The 23,210-nt window shown below is 34.5% G+C and overlaps 1 protein-coding gene across 2 annotated transcripts; it reads right to left on the bottom strand.

Annotated features, from left to right (window-relative positions):
• Window positions 1–363: 363 nt before the first annotated feature.
• Window positions 364–18,883, bottom strand: LOC132748013 (uncharacterized). Of its 2 annotated transcripts, none has more exons than XM_060737554.1 (6): window positions 18,800–18,883; window positions 7,928–8,055; window positions 7,093–7,177; window positions 6,112–6,268; window positions 5,374–5,484; window positions 364–4,897 (listed from the first exon to the last, which is right to left on the bottom strand). In XM_060737554.1, the coding sequence occupies exons 2-6, from the start codon at window positions 7,945–7,947 to the stop codon at window positions 4,017–4,019; spliced, it is 1,254 nt and encodes a 417-aa protein (XP_060593537.1). In that variant the 5' UTR covers window positions 7,948–8,055; window positions 18,800–18,883; the 3' UTR covers window positions 364–4,016. The 2 variants fall into 2 exon arrangements, with proteins under 2 accessions (XP_060593537.1, XP_060593538.1); XM_060737555.1 differs by having other exon boundaries at window positions 6,112–6,247.
• Between the last annotated feature and the right edge of the window lie 4,327 nt (window positions 18,884–23,210).

Here is a 23,210-nt window from a genome sequence, read left to right as displayed (position 1 = left end):
CATGACTTCTGACCCAGTGATCAAACAATTAATAAGGGTTATAAAGTATCTACTGGTAATGACCTTGACCTTTGACCTCTTGACCCAAAACTCAATAGGGGTCATCTGCTGGTCACGACCAATCATCATACAAAGTTTGAAGTTCCTAGGCCTAGGCGTTTTTAGTAAATTGATCAGAAACCGTTTTTACCTACAAGGTCAATGTGACCTTGACCTTTGACCCCTTGACCCCAAAATCAATAGGGGTCATCTGCTGGTCATGACCAATCACCATGCCTAGGTTGAAGTTCCTAGGCCTAAGGGTTCTCTTATTATTGATCGGAAACCGTTTTAACATACAAGGTCAATAGACCTTGACCTTTGACCCCAAAATCAATAGGGTCATCTGCTGGTCATGACCAATCACCATGCCAAGTTTGAAGTTCCTAGGCCGAAGCGTTCTTTAATTATTGATCAGAAACCGTTTTTACTTACAAGGTCATTGTGACCTTGACCTTTGACCCCTTAATCCCAAAATCAATAGGAGTAATCTGCTGGTCATGACAAATCACCATACCAAGTTTGAAGTTCCTAGGCCTAAGTGTTCTTGAGTTATTGATCAGAAACCGTTTTTACTTAAAAGGTCAATGTGACCTTGACCTTTGACCCCTTCACCTAAAACTCAATAGGGGTCATCTGCTGGTCATGACCAATCATCACACAAAGGTTGAAGTTCCTAGGCCTAAGCGTTTTTAGTTAATTGATCGGAAACCGTTTTTACCTACAAGGTCAATGTGACCTTGACCTTTGACCCCTTGACCCCAAAATCAATAGGTCATCTGCTGGTCATGACCAATCACCATACCAAGTTTGAAGTTCCTAGGCATAAGGGTTCTTAAGTTATTGATCGGAAAGCATTTTTACCTACAAGGTCAATGTGACCTTGCCTTTACCCCTTAACCCCAAAATCAATAGGGGTCATCTACTGGTCATGACCAATCACCATCTCAAGTTTGAAGTCCCTAGGCCTAAGGTTTCTTTCATTATTGATCGGAAACCGTTTTTACCTACAAGGTCAATGTGACCTTGACCTTTGACCTCTTAACCCCAAAATCAATAGGGGTTATCTGATTGGTCATAACCAATCACCATACCAAGTTTGAAGTTCCTAGGCCTTAAGGTTCTTAAGTTATTGATTGGAAACCGTTTTTACCTACAAGGTCAATGTGACCTTGACCTTTGACCCCTTGACCCCAAAATCAATAGGGGTCATCTACTGATCATGTCCAATCACCATACCAAGTTGAAGTTCCTAGGCCTTAAGGTTCTTTAGTTATTGATCGGAAACCGTTTTTGCTTTCAAGGTCAATGTGACCTTGACCTTTGACCCCTTGACCCCAAAATCAATAGGGGTCATCTACTGATCATGACCAATCATCATACCAAGTTTGAAGTTCCTAGGCCTTAAGGTTCTTTAGTTATTGATCGGAAACCGTTTTTGCTTACAAGGTCAATGTGACCTTGACCTTTGACCCCTTGACCCCAAAATCAATAGGGGTCATCTACTGATCATGACCAATCACCATACCAAGTTTGAAGTTCCTAGGCCTTAAGGTTCTTTAGTTATTGATTGGAAACCGTTTTTGCTTTCAAGGTCAATGTGACCTTGACCTTTGACCCCTTGACCCCAAAATCAATAGGGGTCATCTACTGGTCATGACCAATCACCATACCAAGTTTGAAGTTCCTAGGCCTTAAGGTTCTTTAGTTATTGATCGGAAACCGTTTTTTGCTTTCAAGGTCAATGTGACCTTGACCTTTGACCCCTTGACCCAAAATCAATAGGGGTCATCTACTGGTCATGACCAATCACCATACCAAGTTTGAAGTTCCTAGGCCTTAAGGTTCTTTAGTTATTGATCGGAAACCGTTTTTGCTTTCAAGGTCAATGTGACCTTGACCTTTGACCCCTTGACCCCAAAATCAATAGGGGTCATCTACTGGTCATGACCAATCACCATACCAAGTTTGAAGTTCCTAGGCTTAAGGGTTCTTTAGTTATCACTCGGAAACCATTTGGTCTACGGACCGACGGACCGACAGACCGACGGACCGACGGACCGACAAGTGCAAAGCAATATACCCCCTTTTCTTCGAAATGGGGGCATAATTAATTAATATACAAAACATTTTTCCAGAATTAAAAACTTTATCAATAAACAATGAGTTATAACATTTACTATCACAATTACTTACATATCTTTTAAACCATTTTATTATTAAAGAATGAACATGACTACTAACATCTACCATGTAAAGTCCACCTTCTTTGTATGTTATAATGATTACAGACTTTTGCCTTACCTTCCCATATAAAATCATAAAATAAGTCATTAAGTGTCTCTCTCAAAAAAGCAGTATTAGGTGTAGGTAGGCTTGTAAAACAATGATTAAAAAAAGAAAGCAATATTGACTAAACAACAGTGATTTTTCCTAGTGGAGTTAATTCCCTTTATTTCCCAATGACTAATACCATTTTTTTACTTTCTGCTGCTTTTCATCAAAATTCAGATCAATATTTTTTTCTAAAATAACATCAAAAGTTTATCCTTAATTTTAAACTGTGTGTCACCCCATGTTAGTTTCCACCTTGTCTTAATTGATCTAGTACTATATTTAAGAGAACCTATCCAAATAACGTTTGTTTTGTCAAAATTTATCTTTAAACCCAAAATTTCAGTAAACGTATGTTACAAATTCAAAGCAATATCCAAAACATAATCTATATTACATACAAGTAAACAATATTGCAATTTTATTTCATCTATTTTCTTATTAAGGATATCAAGGAATTCAATGTCATGTAAAAGAGCATTATTACATTTCCAAAAACCTTTTCCATGACTAACAGGAACAAAACAAAACTCCAAATATATCATTGAATGATCAGATCTATAACTAGCATCAATGTCACATTTACGTACAAACTGATTTAAATTATTTGTTATCAGAAAAAAATCTAATCTACCTTGCTGTATTGGGTTGGTGCGTGTCTATGTATATTTTTTTTATATCGCCATGTAACTCTCTTAAAGGATCAATAATACTTAGTAAAAAATTTCTAGCCTTCTTGCCTTTGTAAAAACTTCGTGTTTCCCAAAGATTTACTAAACCAAAACGAAAGATCATTTCATGAAAACACAATACACATGCTCAAATGTATCCCAAAAACATTTGATTTTATTTGATTTATTTGATTTTAGATTATTTGCCGGACTGTTTAGATTTGATTCATCTAAGGACTATCAAATATTAAAGCAATCAATACAGTACGAAATGTCCCAGACACTGAATAATGTCACCCAAATAATCCTTACCCTTCTGAATTTGTCTAATGGATTTGCCTTGCTTTGAATTTGGAAAAGTCTATTATCAATTTAAAGGATAGCATGATAAAATTTCAAGTTAGTAAGCCAACATTATAGACTAGAGCCTGGTCAGACTGCCAAATGTACAGACTGGCATCTCTACAGCTAACGGTGGCAAAGGATATTCACTTCCAAGTACAGCAAGGTAAAGCTTAGGTATAAAGATGTAATACATATTTCAAATGTATAATTTTCAAGTAACAAGCATTTTAAAAAAATGAATCTGCAGAAAGAAGCTAAAAAATAATCCCCAACCTACCCTTATACAGAAAAAAAACCCCAAGACTTGACTATATTCAAACTTGACCTAGAAATAATCAAAACAAATGTAGACCAATTTCCAGGATATTTGGATAATAACAGTAGCCACTAGAGTGTTAACAAGATTTTTCTATTTTTATGTCCTGTGCTCTAGTCTTTATCCGGGATGACCCATGTTTATAACTCATCCGAGCAATTACCTAGACAAGCATCCTGACAAAGTTTGATGATGATTGAGGTAAAAATGTGACCACTAGAGTGTTGAAGAACAAATGTGGAGGGACAACGGTGAGCTAACAATCAATGTTACACTTTACAACATCTTTCCAAAAAGTATTGTTTAAGTTTCTAGATATCAGCTGCTCCATCATTGCCAACTGCAGCAAAATCATTGCATAAATCTGCTATAGAATTGCTAGCATCAGCTATAGCATTTGCAACTCTTGCTATAGCAGTGCCAACAAAAGGTACATTTCCGACATAAGCATTAGCATTGTGAACACCTGCCACAGCAATGCCAACACGAGCAACAGCAGTGCCAACACCTGCTAGAGCATTGCATACATATGTTATAGAATTGCTAGCATCAGCTATAGCAGTGACATAACCAGCTCTAGCATTGCGGACTCTTTCAATATAAATGCCAACTACTATTCCAGAAACAAAAGCTGCAAAGACATTCTCAAAATTGACTGCTGGTTGAGCATCAGGTTCTGCTGGTTGAGCATCAGGTTCTACTGGTTGAGCATCAGGTTCTGCTGGTTGAGCATCAGGTTCTGCTGGTTGAGCATCAGGTTCTGTTTGAGGAACATGCTCAGCTGTTTGAGGAACACACTCTACTGGTTGAGGAATAGGCTCTGCTAGTTGAGAACAAGGCTTTGCTGGTTGAGGAACATGCTCTGCTGGCTGAGGAACACGCTCTACTAGTTGAGGAATAGGCTCTGCTGGTTGAGGCACACACTGCCGGTTGAGCAACATGCTCTGCTGGTTCAAGCACACATTCTGCCAGTTGAGGAACATTCTCTGTTGGTTGAATAGCATGTTCTGCTGGTTGAGGAACATCTGCTGGTTGAGAAACATGCTCTGCTGGTCGAGGAATATGCTTGCTGGTTGAGGAATACGCTTTTCTGGTTGAATATCCTCTTTTGCTGGTTGAACATTACTCTCTCTTAAGAGGCGTGTTACCCGTTTCTCTCTTGGGGGTAACACTTTATCAGAGAGGGGATTTTCTGGAAAATTTGAAAAACATTTTATACAAGAAAAGTTATACATGTTTATAAAATAAGTCACACATTTAGAAATTTCTTCAGGATTTGGAGAAATGAAGAAGAATTAACTGAGATAAAATATTGAATATTCTATGAGATATATTGTAACACACAATATCATAATTAGGAAATATGTACCTGTATTTACACGAGCAATGCAAATGAATATAAATGCATCGGAAGAACAAAAGAGGTCATTGGTGCAAGTTATTAGCTGTAAATTCAAATTTCGCAGATTTATACAAAACAATAAAATATCAATCTGAACCTAGAACTTGCTGTATATATAGTCTCATTCAACAGTTTGAATTAGCATCATGACTTCTATTGTGTTAAATAATTTAAGGTCAAATCTTAAATAAAAGCTGTCAGAGGAAACGGCATGTTCCACTAATAAAATACTTGAAGCAGTATAAGATGACAGAACTAAGCCTCACCCAGTGTTGGCCAAGCATCCTCTCCTATTAGTTGAGTAGCACCAAGTGTTGGCCGAGCAGCCTCTCCTACTAGTTGAGTAGCACCAAGTGTTGGCCGAGCAGCCTCCTCAACTGGTTGAGAAATAAATAAGTTTTAACTGAGATAAGATATTGAATATTTTATGAGAAATAATGTAACACATAATATCATAATTAGGAAATATATACCTGTATTTACACAAGCAATGCACTTAATCATAATTGCATTGGAAGAACAGTTTGAAAAGCATTAATTTTAAACAAAAGAGGTCATAAGTTTGAGCTTATTAACTGATTATTTTAGTTATTTTAGCTTTTTCTCTTTCCAAATATATTTTCAACCTCAAAATGATATTTGTAAATTCAAATTCCCAAGACTTATACAAAACAATAATATCAAACTGAACCTAGAACTTGCTGTATATATAGTCTCATTCAATAGTTTGAATAGGGATCATGACTTCTATTGTGTTAAATAATTTAAAGTCAAATGTTAAATAAGATCTGTCCGAGGAAACAGCATGCTCCACGCATAAAATACTGGGAAAGAACTAAGCCTGTCTGTAGATTTTCCACTGTTTTTCCGGAGAAAATAACCGCTTTTTCATGAAATTTCATGAATTTAATGGAAACAAGCTTTCTTCAACAGTATTTACAGAGAAACAATATTCATGGAGAACTCTGGAACTTTACTTTTTTATCAAAAGAAACATTAGTTACCCTCTCTGCTTTCAAAGTTGTTGCCATATAGCTCTTTGTCTGATTCAGAGAATTCTTCCGACTTGTTAAGATCGTCTGCTTTCTCTATCTCCGGTAAGTCGTCATCTTTCAATGTCTTTCCCTCTTCTTTTTTTCTCTGAAAATTTGCAGAAAATTTCTACAAAAATCAGAAATGAAGATGTACAAAATATGTAAGGAATACAAAGTTAGAAAATGTTTCATACTAAATAACTAAGCTCTAGCTCTTTAGGATTTTTAAAAGAAGGTTTATTTTTTTAAAGTTTTTACACTATATATACTGTACATACGTGACCCCCACCCCCATGAGCAGGGCCAATTTGATCCCAGGGCTTTTATTGAAACAAACTTGATAAGACACTCACTAGAAAATGTTTTATGCTAAATATCTAAGATCTAGCTCTTTGGGATTTTTAAAAAAATTTGTTTTTGTTTTTACTATATACATATAAGGAAAATATGACCCAATAGCAGGGCCAATTTTGACCCAAGTGCTTTTATTTGAACAAAATTGGTAAAAACTCACTAGAAGATGTTTCATGCCAAATATATAAGCTCTAGCTCTTTGGGTTTTTTAAACAAAAATTTTGTAAGTTTTTTTTTCTGTCAGTTGCCATGGCAACCAGAGTTCTGCCATGAAAAATTGTTAAAGGTGACCACATAAGGAACATTCTTGTGAAGATTGGATGAAATTGGCTCAGCAGTCTATCAGGAAATGTTGTTTAAAGTAAGTTTATTTCATTATCATATCTAAAACATAAAATTTCAATATCAATTTGTTGTTGTTGTTTTTCATTTGCATGTTGTTTAGTAATACAGTATAAAACCAATAAACAACCACTGCACAAATAGGACCAGGCCCAGAACTAACGGTTGTTAAAACACTTCATGTGCTTAACCATTTCAGGTCACATGGTAATTCATCTTAATAAAAATCATCACTTTATAATAACTTTAACCTACCTTTACAATATTCAGAAGCTCTTCAAGCTCTTCTTTTGTTTTCGGAAGCTCTCCTTCTATAGGCTGTAAACTATTTCTAAACTTCCTGTAATATAACAATAGAAAAGAAAAACATTTTTTATATAAAATATTTAACAGGAAATTTATAGATAATATTCTTGCTTATAATTATTGTGAAAGGCTACTTTAAGATCAAAAAGTCTAAAAATTAAAGCGGGAAATCAAATTATGGAATTTACCCACACATTAAATAAAATTTTCAATTTCAATTCAAAACAGCTTTTATTCGGCTGTAAAATACAGGGAAAAAATCACTGCAGAACTAAATAGAAAATTGATTTTTATGCAATTCTTGGCCAATCTGAGTGAAATGCATTGCAATGCATTTTATTTTTCGGTCTTTTTGCACAATGAAATTTTCAGAAAATCATGATTTTAGAGCAAGGGATTGATTTGAAAAAATTGCGCACAAGTTATTGGTCCCGACTTACTTCAAATTGTAAACAAATCTCGGAAAACTATTTCTAGTCCTGTCATGTCAAAAAAACCTCAGTGGAGTCCTTTTAAATTATCAGTCATATCATGTTTACACATTTATCAGACAAAAAAGCAACAACATGAAATAAATAAGATTCTTTTTCGTCTTCACTGAAACATAATTTATATTCATGAAAAATATCTTGTTTTATATGCCAAGTCCCTATTCCAAAACACATGCATCTTCACTAAATTCTTTGTCTCTTTGTTGCCATAGCAATTACATGAACTTTTATTTATTACTTTTCATGTTATTTTTGTTTTCTCTACTAAGTAAATGGGAAGCCACTAAACTTACATAAGTTCTGATTCAGCCATGTTCCAAGCAAAATAGAGTTAAGGGTCCCAGTATGTAGGGCTTGTCCTCAAAAAGAGTTCCTTATATACCAATCCACTGGGGATACGTCTCTTTTAAATACAATGTATCTGGAATAAAATACAACAGACTATAAAGTTAAATTCAAATTGATCTTAAGGACCAAAATCAATAAATGAGCAAAACTTTACAAATATATATATTTCACCTACACTCTTTCATTTAAGTTATTCATACACAATAAATTTCCTATGCATTATCAAGAAAAAATAAGCTTTTATGTAATAGAAAGAGCATTGAAATACGAGGCTATCTGATTTGTACGAGAGGGCAATCAGATTGCCGAGTGTTTTGATGTTCTTTCTCTTTTGTATCATAGTCAAACATAACAACAGCCACGGCCGGGCGGGGGCAACGCTCAACTTTTAACCTTTTCTAAAAGCAAACAAATAAATGTTTGAACAAAACATGCGCGCGACGAGACTTTAAGCTAAAGGAAAGTGTCCGATCCTTGTAATATAAATCCGTGTTTTTATGTACCTCTTCCAGGGCCTCTCAAAATTACCCGTTTTGTTTCTACATATAACTTTTATGGTGATACCGGAATATCGAAGAGCTGAAGTTTATTATGGTGCAATTAAGATTCATCAGAATACGTAAACAAATAAATGAAATATGCCCCAAAAACACAGATTTTCGGCCGAGTTTATCTCCCAAACCAGTATGTTGTTAATCGCTAAATTGTGAATAGTCCGCTGAACTTTTGGCTATTATTTTTTTAAGTTAAAAATATTGGCTATTATTTTCTTTGAGCCAGTGTGAGCCCTGCATGGATATGTGATCAAAAGAAGAAATTATCTCATAAGAAAAAGGTGATTGATGTGAAAAATGTCAGTGACTTTAGTCCTTTAGTCCACCCACTGTGAAAGTTGTTGGAGAAATTAAATCTCTTGCATCAGTTAATGATAATTCTGACAATGATTAAAAAAATATCTGTGAGTGACAAACTATCATGCAAAACAGTCTCTACCCAGACAGGTGCCTCGGATAATAGCAATCTGAGTAAGGCAACAAACTTACTTAAGTATGAAAATTCTAAGCTACAAAAGCAAAGCATATCAATATCTAAGAAAATACAAGAGCAGAAAGATCAATTGAAGATATTGAGAGAAGAATTGGCCATTTTTCAGTGCGGAATATTATTAGAAAGACGAAACTGCAAAAAAAATCTTCATGCATTGCGTAATGCACAAAGATAAGTTCTGAAGCAGGATAGACAACTTGCATTCACAAAAGAAAAACTTAACAAGATTGCATTTGTCAGGGGCCGAAACGTCTTTGGGCCGAAATGACTCAAAAATCGACAAAAGTAAACTGCAGATGTTTACAGATGATTGCCACAGTAGATCTATTAATTTCTTGAATATTTCTTTAAATACAGGCTCATAGGACTAAGTTCGACTCGTGGAGGATAAAACCATTTATAATTATGAAAAATCCAGTTGTTTGCATGTGTGTTCGACCCGTTAGATCTTTTTGTTTATGTATTTCAAGCGTAAATACCAGGTTACAATGTACATGTCGTGACAGTCTCATCTTTCGGACATGGGTGATTTCTTACTTTCGGGCTTTATAACATTAACTAGCGTTTAATTGGGGATCTATAAATAGTAAATTGTAATAGAAAAATATATTGACTGTGGCATTGATTCCAGCAAAAAATCCGACGATATTACCGCCCGGGTGAAAAATTTTTAACAACAGATAACCGGCGTACCCATAATTTTCGTACCTGAATGTTGCATACCTTATCTATAATAATATAACAGTGAAAAATTTTTTTTTTTTAATTTTTCTTTTTTATATATTGATGTTTTAGTGCATAAATAACAAGGTTAAATACATTTTAGGTCAAATCAATGCCACTAGCACCTTTGATTAGGACGAATTAACCATCGAATTCATGCAAACATGCGGTAAGTTAACATAAATAACAACAATATCTACTGGTTGGGGACCACCAAAACCGGACAACCACCAAACCCGGACGGCCCCGAAAATGTTTAATTTAGTATTTTCTTTGTTCAGTGGTTGTCTGTCACTTTTTTATCAACAATAAATGTATGTTTCTTCTAAAAATAAGTGAATAAATTTATTTCACCCTCCGTAAATAGTAATATTTTAATGTCTATTTCAAGAATGTTGACGTTGAAATTTGGGGGTCAAGAAAGCAATGCCTAACCTCATATACCAGCTATAATCATTTGCAAAGTGAATGATAGAATATCCAAAACTTCAGCATTTGTTGCTGACATTTTGTATATCCCCGTACTGCCTCTTTCCGATCAGCTAACAGATTTTTCAACAATAACTGACAGTGAAATTATATATAAAAAAATTCTCTTTCAATTCTGCGAATATTATCATTTCAGCTAATAAATGCACCAACTTTTTAAAATTTTCCCTAAATTTTCTTCCTAATAGTGTATTTTAGAGCTGTGATGAACATTCATAATGCTACAAAACTTTACTAATTTACATCAACTTAGCTAACTTTTCAGATGATTTAATGTAAAATCTTCTATATCTTATCAAATTTCATATTATGATTTGTAACAAATTAATTAATATAATATTAGAATGCAAATTTTGTATATTTTATCATATATGGTAAACATGTTGTAAAATTAAATTTAAACTGACAAGGAGCTTTGGATTTAAGTCAAGACTCAAAAACTAAGGGGCGATTACACACACCATAACATAATTATATATGGTCACAAATCAGTGCCACCAATCATCCTTGATTGGTTTGTTTTGACAGCTGTGCTATACAGAATAAACAGTATGCCATCCTGTTTACCCCCAAGTTAATATGCATTAATCAACAGGGAGTGTCTATATATTTTTACCCCCAAGTTAATTTGCATTAATCAACAGAGTGTTAAGTCTATATATTTTTGTCAACATCATCTAATTCAAATTACATAATCATTTCCAATGTCATGCAGGAGTTTATTATGTTCTTTGAGTATGTAAAGCAAAATTAATTTAAGTTTGGGAAATTATTCTAGTACTCTCAAGGTACTCTGTCTCTTTTAATAAGAAATATCGAAATTAAATACATTTTTAACTAGAAACATTTTGTAAGATGATGAATGCCCCTGCATGCAGCCAAAATTTCAAATGTTATAAAAATATTTATGGTAGTTGAAAATTTGTTTGCACAAACCATTTTTCAAGTTCAAGTTGTTATATGTTGTTTGATTTAATCAAGTGTATATATAACTGTTAATAATAACACATATGAAATATCTACAGAATTTGTTTTTTTTTTTTTATATAATTGTCTCCAGGATGTTGAACTGAACACTAAACATTAATGGTAATGATAATGTTTTTACTCTATCCTTCGGTCTTATTCATGGAATTATTTTGAATAACCTGTAAGACCATTTGAAATGGACCGAAATTTAAAGAACCCCCACCCCAAACGAAAACCAAGTATATTCTAAAATGGTCAAAATATTCCTGTATCCCTCCGTATGACCCTTGTGGTATTATGTGTCCCCTGTATGACTGTATGACTCTCTGAGATGGACTAAAATGGACAAAATATTCCTGTATCCCTCTGTATGACCCTTGTGGTATTATGTGTCCCCTGTATGACTGTATGACTCTCTGAGATAGACTAAAATTGTACAAAATATTCCTGTATCCCTCTGTTATGACCCTTGTGGTATTATGTGTCCCCTGTATGACTGATATGACTCTCTGAGATGGACTAAAATGTTACAAAACAATCCTGTATCCCTCTGTAATGACCCTTGTGGTATTATGTGTCCCCTGTATGGACTGTATGACTATCTGAGATAAGAACTATTGTTACTTAATGGTATCTAACAAATATTCCCCTTTCCTAGGAAATCGGAGTCTCCCAGTCATAAGGACACATAATACCCCACCACTGTTGACGAAGATTGTGTCGAAGTTATCACCTAGGAGGTGTCGCCCTGTATGCTCTCTGAGAATAGATACATGAGGATAGGTACAATATATCGAATTTACACACTGTGATCTTCTTTCTGTTGACCTCCATATGTCGGGAGATGTAGGATTCGATTGTCCCACTCGGATGGACTAGTACTGATAATTACTGAGCACTAGAACCACTAAAGAGTGTTATAAAAATCAGGGGTGATTCTGAGCTAATCGCACTGCGCATGTATGTTATCTGTATGTGGTCACATTTTGTGTCTCTCCTAGTATCCTATGATCTTCTGCAATGAGACTAAATAGCGACAAGTATATTCCTGTATCCCTCTGTATGACCCTTGTGGTATTATGTGTCCCCTGTATGACTGTATGACTCTCTGAGATGGACTAAAATATCTGTACAAAAGTATTTCTGTATCCCTGTATGACGATACCTTGTGGTATTATGTGTCCCTGTATGACTGTATGACTCTCTGAGATGGACTAAAATGGAGCACAAAATATTCCTGTATCCCTCTGTTATGACTCTTGTGGTATTATGTGATCCCCTGTAACTGACTGTATGACTATCTGAGATAGACTAAAAGTGACAAAATATTCCTGTATCCCTCTGTATGACCCTTATTGGTATTATGTGTCCCTGTATGACTGTATGACTCTCTGAGATGGACTAAAATAATCAAAATATTCCTGTATCCTCTGTATGACCCTTGTGGTATTATCTGTCCCCTGTATGACTCTCTGAGATAGACTAAAATGTACAAAATATTCCTGTATCCCTCTGTATGACCCTTGTGGTATTATGTGTCCCCTGTATGACTGTATGACTCTCTGAGATAGACTAAAATGGACAAAATATTCCTGTATCCCTCTGTATGACCCTTGGTGGTATTATGTGTCCCCTGTATGACTGTATGACTCTCTGAGATGGACTAAAATGGTCAAAATATTCCTGTATCCTTCTGTATGACACTTGTGGTATTGTGTGTCCCCTGTATGACTGTATGACTCTCTGAGATAGACTAAAATGTACAAAATATTCCTGTATCCCTCTGTATGACCTTGTGGTATTTATGTGTCCCCTGTATGACTCTCTGAGAAGGACTAAAATGTACAAAATATTCCTGTATCCCTCTGTTATGACCCTTGTGGTATTATGTGTCCCCTGTAATGACTGTATGACTCTCTGAGATAGACTAAAAATGTACAAAATATTCCTGTATCCCTCTGTATGACCCTTGTGGTATTATGTGTCCCCCTGTATGACTGTATGACTCTCTGAGATGGACTAAAATGTACAAAATATTTCTGTATCCCTCTGTATGACCCTTGTAGTATTATGTGTCCCCTGTATGACTGTATGACTCTCTGAGATAGACTAAAATGTACAAAATATTCCTGTATCCCTCTGTAATGACCCTTGTGGTATTATGTGTCCCCTGTTATGACTCTCTGAGATAGACTAAAAATGTACAAAAATATTCCTGTATCCCTTCTGTATGACCCTTGTGGTATTATGTGTCCCTGTATTGACTGTATGACTCTCTGAGATAGACTAAAATGTACAAATATTTCTGTATCCCTCTGTATGACTCTTGTGGTATTTATGTGTCCCCTGTATGACTGTATGACTCTCTGAGATGGACTAAAATGTACAAAATATTCCTGTATCCCTCTGTATGACCCTTGTAGTATTATGTGTCCCCTGTATGACTGTATGACTCTCTGAGATGGACTAAAATGTACAAAATATTCCTGTATCCCTCTGTATGACTCTTGTGGTATTGTGTGTCCCCTGTATGACTGTATGACTCTCTGAGATGGACTAAAATGTACAAAATATTCCTTTATCACACACCCGTGCCGATTTTGCGACTCCGTAAATATGGTATTGCACGGCCGTGCATATATTTTGACGTGACGTCATTAGCGTTATACAAACATAGTGTAAAGACGCGCTAAATGTTAGCGTTATACTATAGGCGCGTCAATGAAAAATGACTCTTATTTCACTTTAAATGGTCTTTATTTTGGGTATGTGATAAATAGAATATTAAATTCGTGTAAGTTCATTACTGAATTTATTGCACTCGTTGAATAAAATAATATTATGCTCGCCAGAGGCTCGCATAATATAATTTTATTCAACTCGTGCAATAAATTCAGTATTGAACTTACACTCATTCAATATCCTCTATGTATCCCTCTGTATGACCCTTGTGGTATTATGTGTCCCCTGTATGACTGTATGACTCTCTGAGATGGACTAAAATGTACAAAATATTTCTGTATCCCTCTGTATGACCCTTGTGGTATTATGTGTCCCCTGTATGACTGTATGACTCTCTGAGATAGACTAAAATGTACAAAATATTCCTGTATCCCTCTGTATGACCCTTGTGGTATTGTGTGTCCCCTGTATGACTGTATGACTCTCTGAGATGGACTAAAATGTACAAAATATTCCTGTATCCCTCTGTATGACCCTTGTGGTATTGTGTGTCCCCTGTATGACTGTATGACTCTCTGAGATGGACTTAAATGGTCAAAATATTTCTGTATCCCTTTGTATGACCCTTGTGGTATTGTGTGTCCCCTGTATGACTGTATGACTCTCTGAGATGGACTAAAATGGTCAAAATATTCCTGTATCCCTCTGTATGACCCTTGTGGTATTGTGTGTCCCCTGTATGACTGTATGACTCTCTGAGATGGACTTAAATGGTCAAAATATTTCTGTATCCCTCTGTATGACCCTTGTGGTATTGTGTGTCCCCTGTATGACTCTCTGAGATGGACTAAAATGTACAAAATATTCCTGTATCCCTCTGTATGACCCTTGTGGTATTATGTGTCCCCTGTATGACTGTATGACTCTCTGAGATGGACTTAAATGGTCAAAATATTCCTGTATCCCTTTGTATGACCCTTGTGGTATTATGTGTCCTCTGTATGACTCTCTGAGATGGACTAAAATGTACAAAATATTCCTGTATTCCTCTGTATGACCCTTGTGGTATTATGTGTCCCCTGTATGACTGTATGACTCTCCGACATGGACTAAAATGGTCAAAATATCCCTGTATCCCTCTGTATGACCCTTGTGGTATTATGTGTCCCCTGTATGACTGTATGACTCTCTGAGATAGACTAAAATGTACAAAATATTCCTGTATCCCTCTGTATGACCCTTGTAGTATTATGTGTCCCCTGTATGACTGTATGACTCTCTGAGATGGACTAAAATGTACAAAATATTTCTGTATCCCTCTGTATGACCCTGTGGTATTATGTGTCCCCTGTAGACCTCTCTGAGATAGACTAAAATGTACAAATATTCCTGTATCCCTCTGTATGACCTTGTGGTATTATGTGTCCCTGTATGACTGTATGACTCTCTGAGATAGACTAAAATGTACAAAATATTCCTGTATCCCTCTGTATGACCCTTGTGGTATTATGTGTCCCCTGTATGACTGTATGACTCTCTGAGATGGACTAAAATGTACAAAATATTATTCCTGTATCCCTCTGTATGACCCTTGTGGTATTATGTGTCCCCTGTATGACTGTATGGCTCTCTGAGGACTAAAATGTACAAAATATTCCTGTATCCCTCTGTATGACCCTTGTGGTATTATGTGTCCCCTGTATGACTGTATGACTCTCTGAGAAGGACTAAAATAAGCAAAATATTCCTTTATCCCTCTGTATGACCCTTGTGGTATTATCTGTCCCCTGTATGACTGTATGACCAACAAAATTCATGCATCAAATATTTTTTGGAAAAAAGTATACGTTTTCTATTAAAACATTTTGTAACCATAAGTAACCAATGTAACCCTTGTATCCATGTATCCCATTCTTAACAGGGGTGAAAAAGAATTGTGTTTTTAGGACATCTAGGGATGATTGAAAAGTGGTTGTGATTGAAAACTGGCAGTATGTGGATATCATATTAAAATTCAAAAATCAAAACACCCTTTTTTTTTATGCTTTTATCTGTTTATCTGAATTAAATCACGTCATGTCTCTAGGTTAAAAATTATAAAATCTGTACCACGGTGCGTAATCGTTCCGGACTGATTTGGAATATTTTCCCGTTCCTGAACTGATTTGGATTTTTTTCACCGGATTGATTCAGATAAGATGGATTTTTAGCTTGACAAGGTAAGAAAATATATAAAATAAGCACATTTACATCTGTAAGTCTTTGAATATTCTACTTGCACGGAACATTGCAATGGTTAAGGAATTCATATACAACTTTATTAGGTTTTTTAATGGTCTTTTATGAGTTGGAATCGGAAAAAAAAATTCACATGTCAGTGAAGTAGTAGCAAACAGTAGCATAAAATTGCCAAAAAAAGTCATTATTATATATGATTTTTCAAGAATTCCATGATCAACTAAAGAAAAAAATCATTCCGCGATAATTTAATGGTTTTAGTAAAATGTTTTGTCCAGTAACGATTTGTCATGCGTATTTTTTGACAACCCTGTAATTTTTTTTAGGGCACCGGATTGATTCATATTAAGGGAAAACAAGGCAACGGGCTGATTTTACGCTTAGAGCTCACAACAACTCTTAATCAATCGTCGAATTCTCATTTTTAACAAAGACATTTTTCTATAATCTATGAATTTGTATTAACATAAATACAAATTGCAATTAAGTATTGAAACATTAAAACTATTATTATATTAAATTATATATTAAATATATATATTGTAACGTCAAAAATTTAGTTTAAAGTTTGCAAATGCCAGTTTGCAAAGTCAAAGCAACATACATAAATATATGAAACTATCGACATATTTATAGTTTTGTCAAAGTGTTGTTAAATACAGAGCGATTGGGATATAACTATATAGTAGTGATGGTAGATTTGTTTCATCTTAAAGTATTGATATATCCAGGTAAAAGGATTTTCCTGTTTATAATTTATAGGATATTCCGTTATTAGATTGAGGCATATTTCCACATATTGGTAGCTAAATATTTATGCTGAAATTTCCTTTCAGAAATAGTCAATCAAAACGTGTATATATAGTAAATATAATATCACAGTTACGGTTCTAGATTGTTTGGTGTATTGGGCCTGCTTTTGGCACTCACTTAAGCCATTAAAACAAATATTTGCAAATGTCATAATCAGATAATTAAATGCCATGACATTAAAATTAACTATCAATGAAATATGGAAGAGCCAAATAAACTTTTTTTCCTATTTTCCAATTCATTTGTAGGTAAACATAACTCGAAATCGAAAACCTTTAGGTTCATTTTCTCGACAATTCGCTCCACACATTGATTGTAAATTCGTATGTACAAATATAAAGGAAGCCTTAATACTTTCTATAGAAGCACATTACGGGTCATCCATAAACGTTTGTTCCACATGTACCTTCGCTACACTTACTATATAGTTATATGCCAATTCCTCCTTATAATACAACACTTTGACAAGACTATGAATCAGCCAATAGTTTTTTATATATAAACGTATGTTGCTTTGACTTTGACTACTGGTATTTGCAACTACGTGTATAAGTTATACCTTTAATATGTATATACATCTTGATTTTAAAATTTTAGTGAAGTGCCTTTGTTTAACATTAGAATTCGGTGATTGATTGAGAGTTCCAGTGAGCTTCAAGTCTAAAATCAGCCCGTTGCCTTGTTTTCCCTTAATACGGCGGCACGAAATACCCAAATATACCCAAATATACCCAAATATAGCAATATTTATTTTTGTTTGTATAAAATATAGATTATAATGGGAATTAAATAAGTATTTATAAACTAATATGACTTAAAAATAGATAAAAATAGAAGCCTGCTATAACTTTTATTCATTCCGTTGAAATGGGCAGTTAAGATGTTGTAAGAAAATAAAGTTGTGACATTTGCTTATCTACTATATAGGTTCTTTATGAATGTACTTGCAATTTTAAATCAAGATATGGATATGGTATTTGTTGTCTTAACTAACATTTTTAAGGTGTTTTTTTGTTGAAATTTCATATCATATACAAGTGTCTATGTTATTTTAAAAAAAAATAGTTTAACGGAGTAAATATACAGTATTTTGGTTTAAAACACAATGATAGGAAAATGTATATTTGAATATGTTTGATTATATCTTAGTGAAAGTGTATATTGTATTCATGATTAAAACAGCACTTTTTTAGTAGAAAACATTTATTTTTAGTATAATTTGGTAATATTTGGGTATATTTAGGCAATATTTGGGTATATTTGGGCAATATTTGGGCAATATTTGGGTATTTCGTGCTGCCCCCTTAATATGAATCAAATTATCCGGTGCCCTAATATGTCTACAGAGTTGTCATAAAAATACGTACTACAAATTTATTACTGGATAAAACATTAAACAAAAACCATTAAATTATCGCGGAAAGATTTTTTTTCTTTAGTTGATCATGAAATACCCGGAAAATCATAGATAATAATGACTTTTTTGGCAATTTTATGCTCATGTTTGCTACAACTTCACTGACATGTGAAATTTGTTTTCCGATTCCAACTCATAAAAGACCATTAAAAAACCTTATAAAGTTGTATATGAATTCCTTAACCATTGCAATGTTCCGTGCAAGTAGAATATTCAAAGACTTACAGATGTAAATGTGCTTATTTTATATATTTTCTTACCTTGTCAAGCTAAAAATCCATTTTATTTGACTGTTGAATCAATCCGGTGAAAAAAATCCAAATCAGTTCAGGAACGGGAAAATATTCCAAATCAGCCCGGAACGATTACGCACCGTGTGTACGGAAAAATGTTCCAAAAGTGTCCGGTTGATGGTCTCCGACAAGTAACGTTTGCTTACCTGCTTTCTTTTTGTTTTGAATACAGAAGTCTAGATCTCCAACTCTTCGTCAACATGGACGTTATAGTGATCTGCGCATATTGACGGGTGTCACTTTTTGCAATCGTTGTCATCTTGGTGAAAGGATCGTTGTGAAGGTGTGCTACCACTAAATTATCAGATAGTTTTATAGCGTTATTCTCTCATATAAACTGGTATTCATTTGTGTTTGAACGTGCATTGCGCTTGCGTAAATTGTGTTATAAGCATACTGTAGAAATTGATATTTAAAAAAAGTTGGATTTTTTTTCATTCGGGCATCTAAATTATTTTTTAAATTTATATATTGTTATAATAATAATGACTAAATAAATTTTGAAAATAAAATCATTTGTGAAATTCATTTTATGAATTCGGTTAATTCCAAAACATAAATGAACATGGCTTTTTAAAGTTCATTGGTTAATTTGCAAACAAATAAAAGTTCATTTTTATATAAATGGTTTTACCAGAGGTGACTATAAGTTTACCCTCCGTCCTTCCGGGCTACCGAAAAGAGGTGGGGGATGACTTAAACTGTAAACAGAACACAAAAGAACAAAAGTCCATTCCGTAACAATAGAATAAGTGGCCCTTTGCCCTCTATTAAACAATAGAACGTCCGTCCTTCCGTTTGTGTCACAAACACACAGTTTTTGAGGAAACATTTTCAAATTTTGTATATGACTTGTAGATTATGGTTAAATACATGTACATGTATGTGCAAGTCACACTTATCATTATGCTGTTTATAACTAACATTACATTATTCACGATGCTAAAATAACGTAATATAGGTACAGACTAAGTAAGATTTGAGGCGAACTACTCCTACAGTTCTCTAGCAAACATTTTAAAATTTAGTATATGTCTTTCAGGTGGGTTGAAGGTGTGAAGGCCATATATTTACTGCTAAATTTGTAATTACGTTACTCTCTTTTTTGTTATCGAGCCACATAATACATTTTCGCTACAAGTTTATGTCACAAACTTCTCCCACAGTTTTTGAGCAAACATATTCAGATTTGGAATATGTCTTGCAAATGGGATGAAGCTGTGCAAGACTCATTTATTTTCACTCTGTTTTGTAATTTACGTTACGCCATTTCCGTTACCATATAACATAATAAAACTGCTGTGTAAGTTTGTGTCGCCAACTACTCATACAGGTTTTCATCGATCATTTTCAAATTTAGTTTGTACGTAAAGATGTGCAAGACACATATATTTTCATCGATCTGTTTGGAACATATGTTCTGGTATTTCCGTCACTATATAACATAATATAGATGCAGTGTAAGTTTGTGTCGCAAACCACTTTTTCATGTTTTGAAAAAACATTTTCCAAATATACTTGTATGTCGTTTAGATGGTTTCAAGATGTGCAAAAAACATTGTTTTGTTGGTCTGTTTGTAATTTTCTTTGCGCTTTAGTCAACTCCAGGTAAGTTGGTCATAGTGTTAACTATCAATTTGTTGGCAGGGGTAATAAAGTCACATTTAGTGACAGTTTTAGTTACATTTAAAGGCACATTTATTGCCGGCTTACACGTTATTACACTGTAATGTACAAAAGAAGATTGTGTTGTTAGTGCTAAAAAGATGAAATAAAGTGCTAAAGAAAGAAGAAATAGACTATGAATGTGTATACATAGGTAGATGTAAGAGGTTAGAAAGGTTCATTGATTTGTAAAATAAAATACTTCACCTATAAATTTGTAATAGATTGATCAACTACTTTAACACTTTAATGTTGAATATTGATATGTAAATGTATTTCTTGTATGTTCATGAATAAGACTAAAATAACCTATAAATTTATCTTTAAATCAGTATTGACCAAGTTATTGCCCTTGATTCAGTGGAAATTGGCTAATCTGGTACCTTTTGAGACAGGCGTTTTACATATTTCATGTGGCATTCTTTGACAATGTATCCAGTCAAATCTGGTCCCCGAAGAAATAGACGTTCTATATGTTTTATCGTGGTAAACTTTAACAATATCTCCAGCGCAATCAACAGTGCCTGTTGAGATAGACGTTCTATATATTTCATGAGCAATCCATGATAATATCTCATGCCTAATCTGGTACACGTAGAGATATGCGTTCTTGATGTTATATGTGGCAATCTTTTACAAAGTCTCCAGGCAAATATGATGCCTGAAAATATAGAAATTTTAGATACTTTATTTGGCAATCTTTGAAAATATCTGCAGCCAAATCTGTAACATGTACAGATATGTATTCTTGATGTTTTTTGTGGCAATATTAGACTATGTCTCCAGGCAAACCTGGTGCCTTTAGATATAGGCGTTCTAGATATTTCATGTGGTAATATTTGACAATGTTTTCCGGTAAATCTGGCACCTTTTGAGGCAAGGTTCTAGATATTTCATGCGGCAATCTTTGAAATATCTCCATCGAAATCTAGAATATGTAGAGATATGCGTTCTTGATATTTAATGTGGCAATCTTTGACAATTTCTCTTGTCAAATCTGGTACCTGTAGAGATAATAGTTCTAAATATTTCATATGGCAATCTTTGACAATTTCTGCAGCCATATCTGGTGACTGTAGGGATAGACGTTCTCTATATTTCATGAGCAATCTATGATAATGTCTCAAGCCAAATCTAGTATGTGTAAAGATATGCGTTCTTTATGTTTTATGTGTCTTAGGGAATGTATCCAGCCTACTATGCTACCTGAGTTTAAGATATAACATGTGGCAATCGTTGGCAATAACTCCTGGATAAATTTAGAGCTACGCCTTCTTGATATTTTATTTGGCAATCATTGACAGTGTCTCCAGTCAAATATGTTTCTTTTAGAAACATGCATTCTAGATATTTTATGTTGCAATCATTGACAATATCACCAGCCAAATCTAATACATGTAGAAATAAGCGATCTAGATATTTCATGTGGCAATTTTTGGAAGTGTCGTCACTGAAATGTGGTACAAATGGACATTGACGCTCCAGGTATTTCATGTGGCGATCTTTGACAATGTCTTTGACAGGCAAATCTGGTATATTTTGAGACTGGCGTTTTAAATATAACATGTGACATTCTAGATAATGTCTCAAGCGAAATCTGGTACATGTAGAGGTATGTGTTCTTGATATTTTTATGTGGCAATATTTGACTATGTCTCCAGCCAAATCTAGTTCCCGTACACATTGAGGTTGTAGATATTGTAAGTTGCAATCTTTGGCAGTGTCGCCAGTGAAATGTGGTACATATAGAGATTGACTCTCCAGATATTTAGTGTGGCAATCTTTGACAATGTCTCCGGGCACATCTGATATCCTTTCAGGTAGGCGTTTCCGATACGAATGTGGCAGGCTTTGCAATATCTCCTGTGAAATCTAAAACATGTAGAGACGTGCAGTCTTGATATTTAATTTGTCAATTTTTGACAATATATCTAGACAAATCAGGTACCTGTAAAGATAGCAGTTGTATAGATTTAAAGTGGCAATCTTTGACAATGTCTCCAGGCAAATCAGGCACCTTTTGAGGCAGGCGTTCCCGATAATAAATGTGACAATCTTTGAAATATCTCCAGTGAAATCTAGAATATGTAGAGATATGCAGTCTTGATATTTAATGTGTCAATCTTTGACAATATATCTAGACAAATCAGGCACCTGTTAAGATAGCAGTTGTATATCATTTAATGTGGCAATCTTTGGCAATCTCTCTAGCCAAATCGGGTACATATTGAGATATGCGCTTTTGATATTTCATGTGGCAATCTTTGACGATGACTCCAGTAAAACGTGGTGCCTTTAGAGATAGGCGTTCTTGATGTTTCATGTGGCAATCTTTGACAATGTCTCCTATCAAATCTGGTACATATAGAGATTTGCGTTCTTGATATTTCATGTAGCACTCTAGTCAAGCATGATGCCTTTAGAGATAGGCGTTATTATTATTTCATGTAGCAATCTTTGACAATGTCTCCTTTCAAATCTGGTACTTTTAGAGATATGCGTTCCTGATATTTCATGAAGCAATCTTTTATAAGGTCTCTAGTCAAACATGATGCCTTTAGAGATAGGCGTTTTAGTTTTTTCATGTGGCAATCTATGACAATGTCTCCAGTAAAATCTGGTACTTGTATGGACTATTGTTTTAGACATAACTTGTGGAAATCTTTAAAAATGTCTCCAGTCCAATCTGGTACATTTGCAGATATGCCTTTCTAATATCTGATATCTTTGACAGTGTCTCGAGTCAAATGTTTTGCCTTTTGAAAAATGCATTCTAGATATTTCATGTCGCAATCTTTGACAATGCCTCCAGCCAAATCCTGGTACATACAGAGATATGCGTTCTAGATATTTCATGTTCAGGTTGTACATGTTTCATTAGGTATTCTTTGA

The sequence above is a fragment of the Ruditapes philippinarum genome, unplaced genomic scaffold, assembly GCF_026571515.1.
Source record: "Ruditapes philippinarum isolate M1 unplaced genomic scaffold, ASM2657151v2 ctg4140_1_1_1_1, whole genome shotgun sequence".
NCBI lineage: Eukaryota > Metazoa > Mollusca > Bivalvia > Venerida > Veneridae > Ruditapes > Ruditapes philippinarum.
The sequence above is the reverse complement of the archived record's forward strand: the minus strand, read 5'-3'. Positions and strand labels throughout refer to the sequence as shown.

What these genes read in the sequence shown, in the direction of transcription:
- LOC132748013 (XM_060737554.1), bottom strand. Translation starts at nt 7,947, where the DNA reads ATGGCTGAATCAGAACTTAT. An exon ending in CAACTTTGAAAGCAGAGAGG is followed by an intron (nt 5,485 to 6,111) that starts GTAACTAATGTT and finishes TTTCTCAACCAG; the next exon opens with TTGAGGAGGCTGCTCGGCCA. An exon ending in GGATGCTTGGCCAACACTGG is followed by an intron (nt 4,898 to 5,373) that starts GTGAGGCTTAGT and finishes CAAATTTTCCAG; the next exon opens with AAAATCCCCTCTCTGATAAA.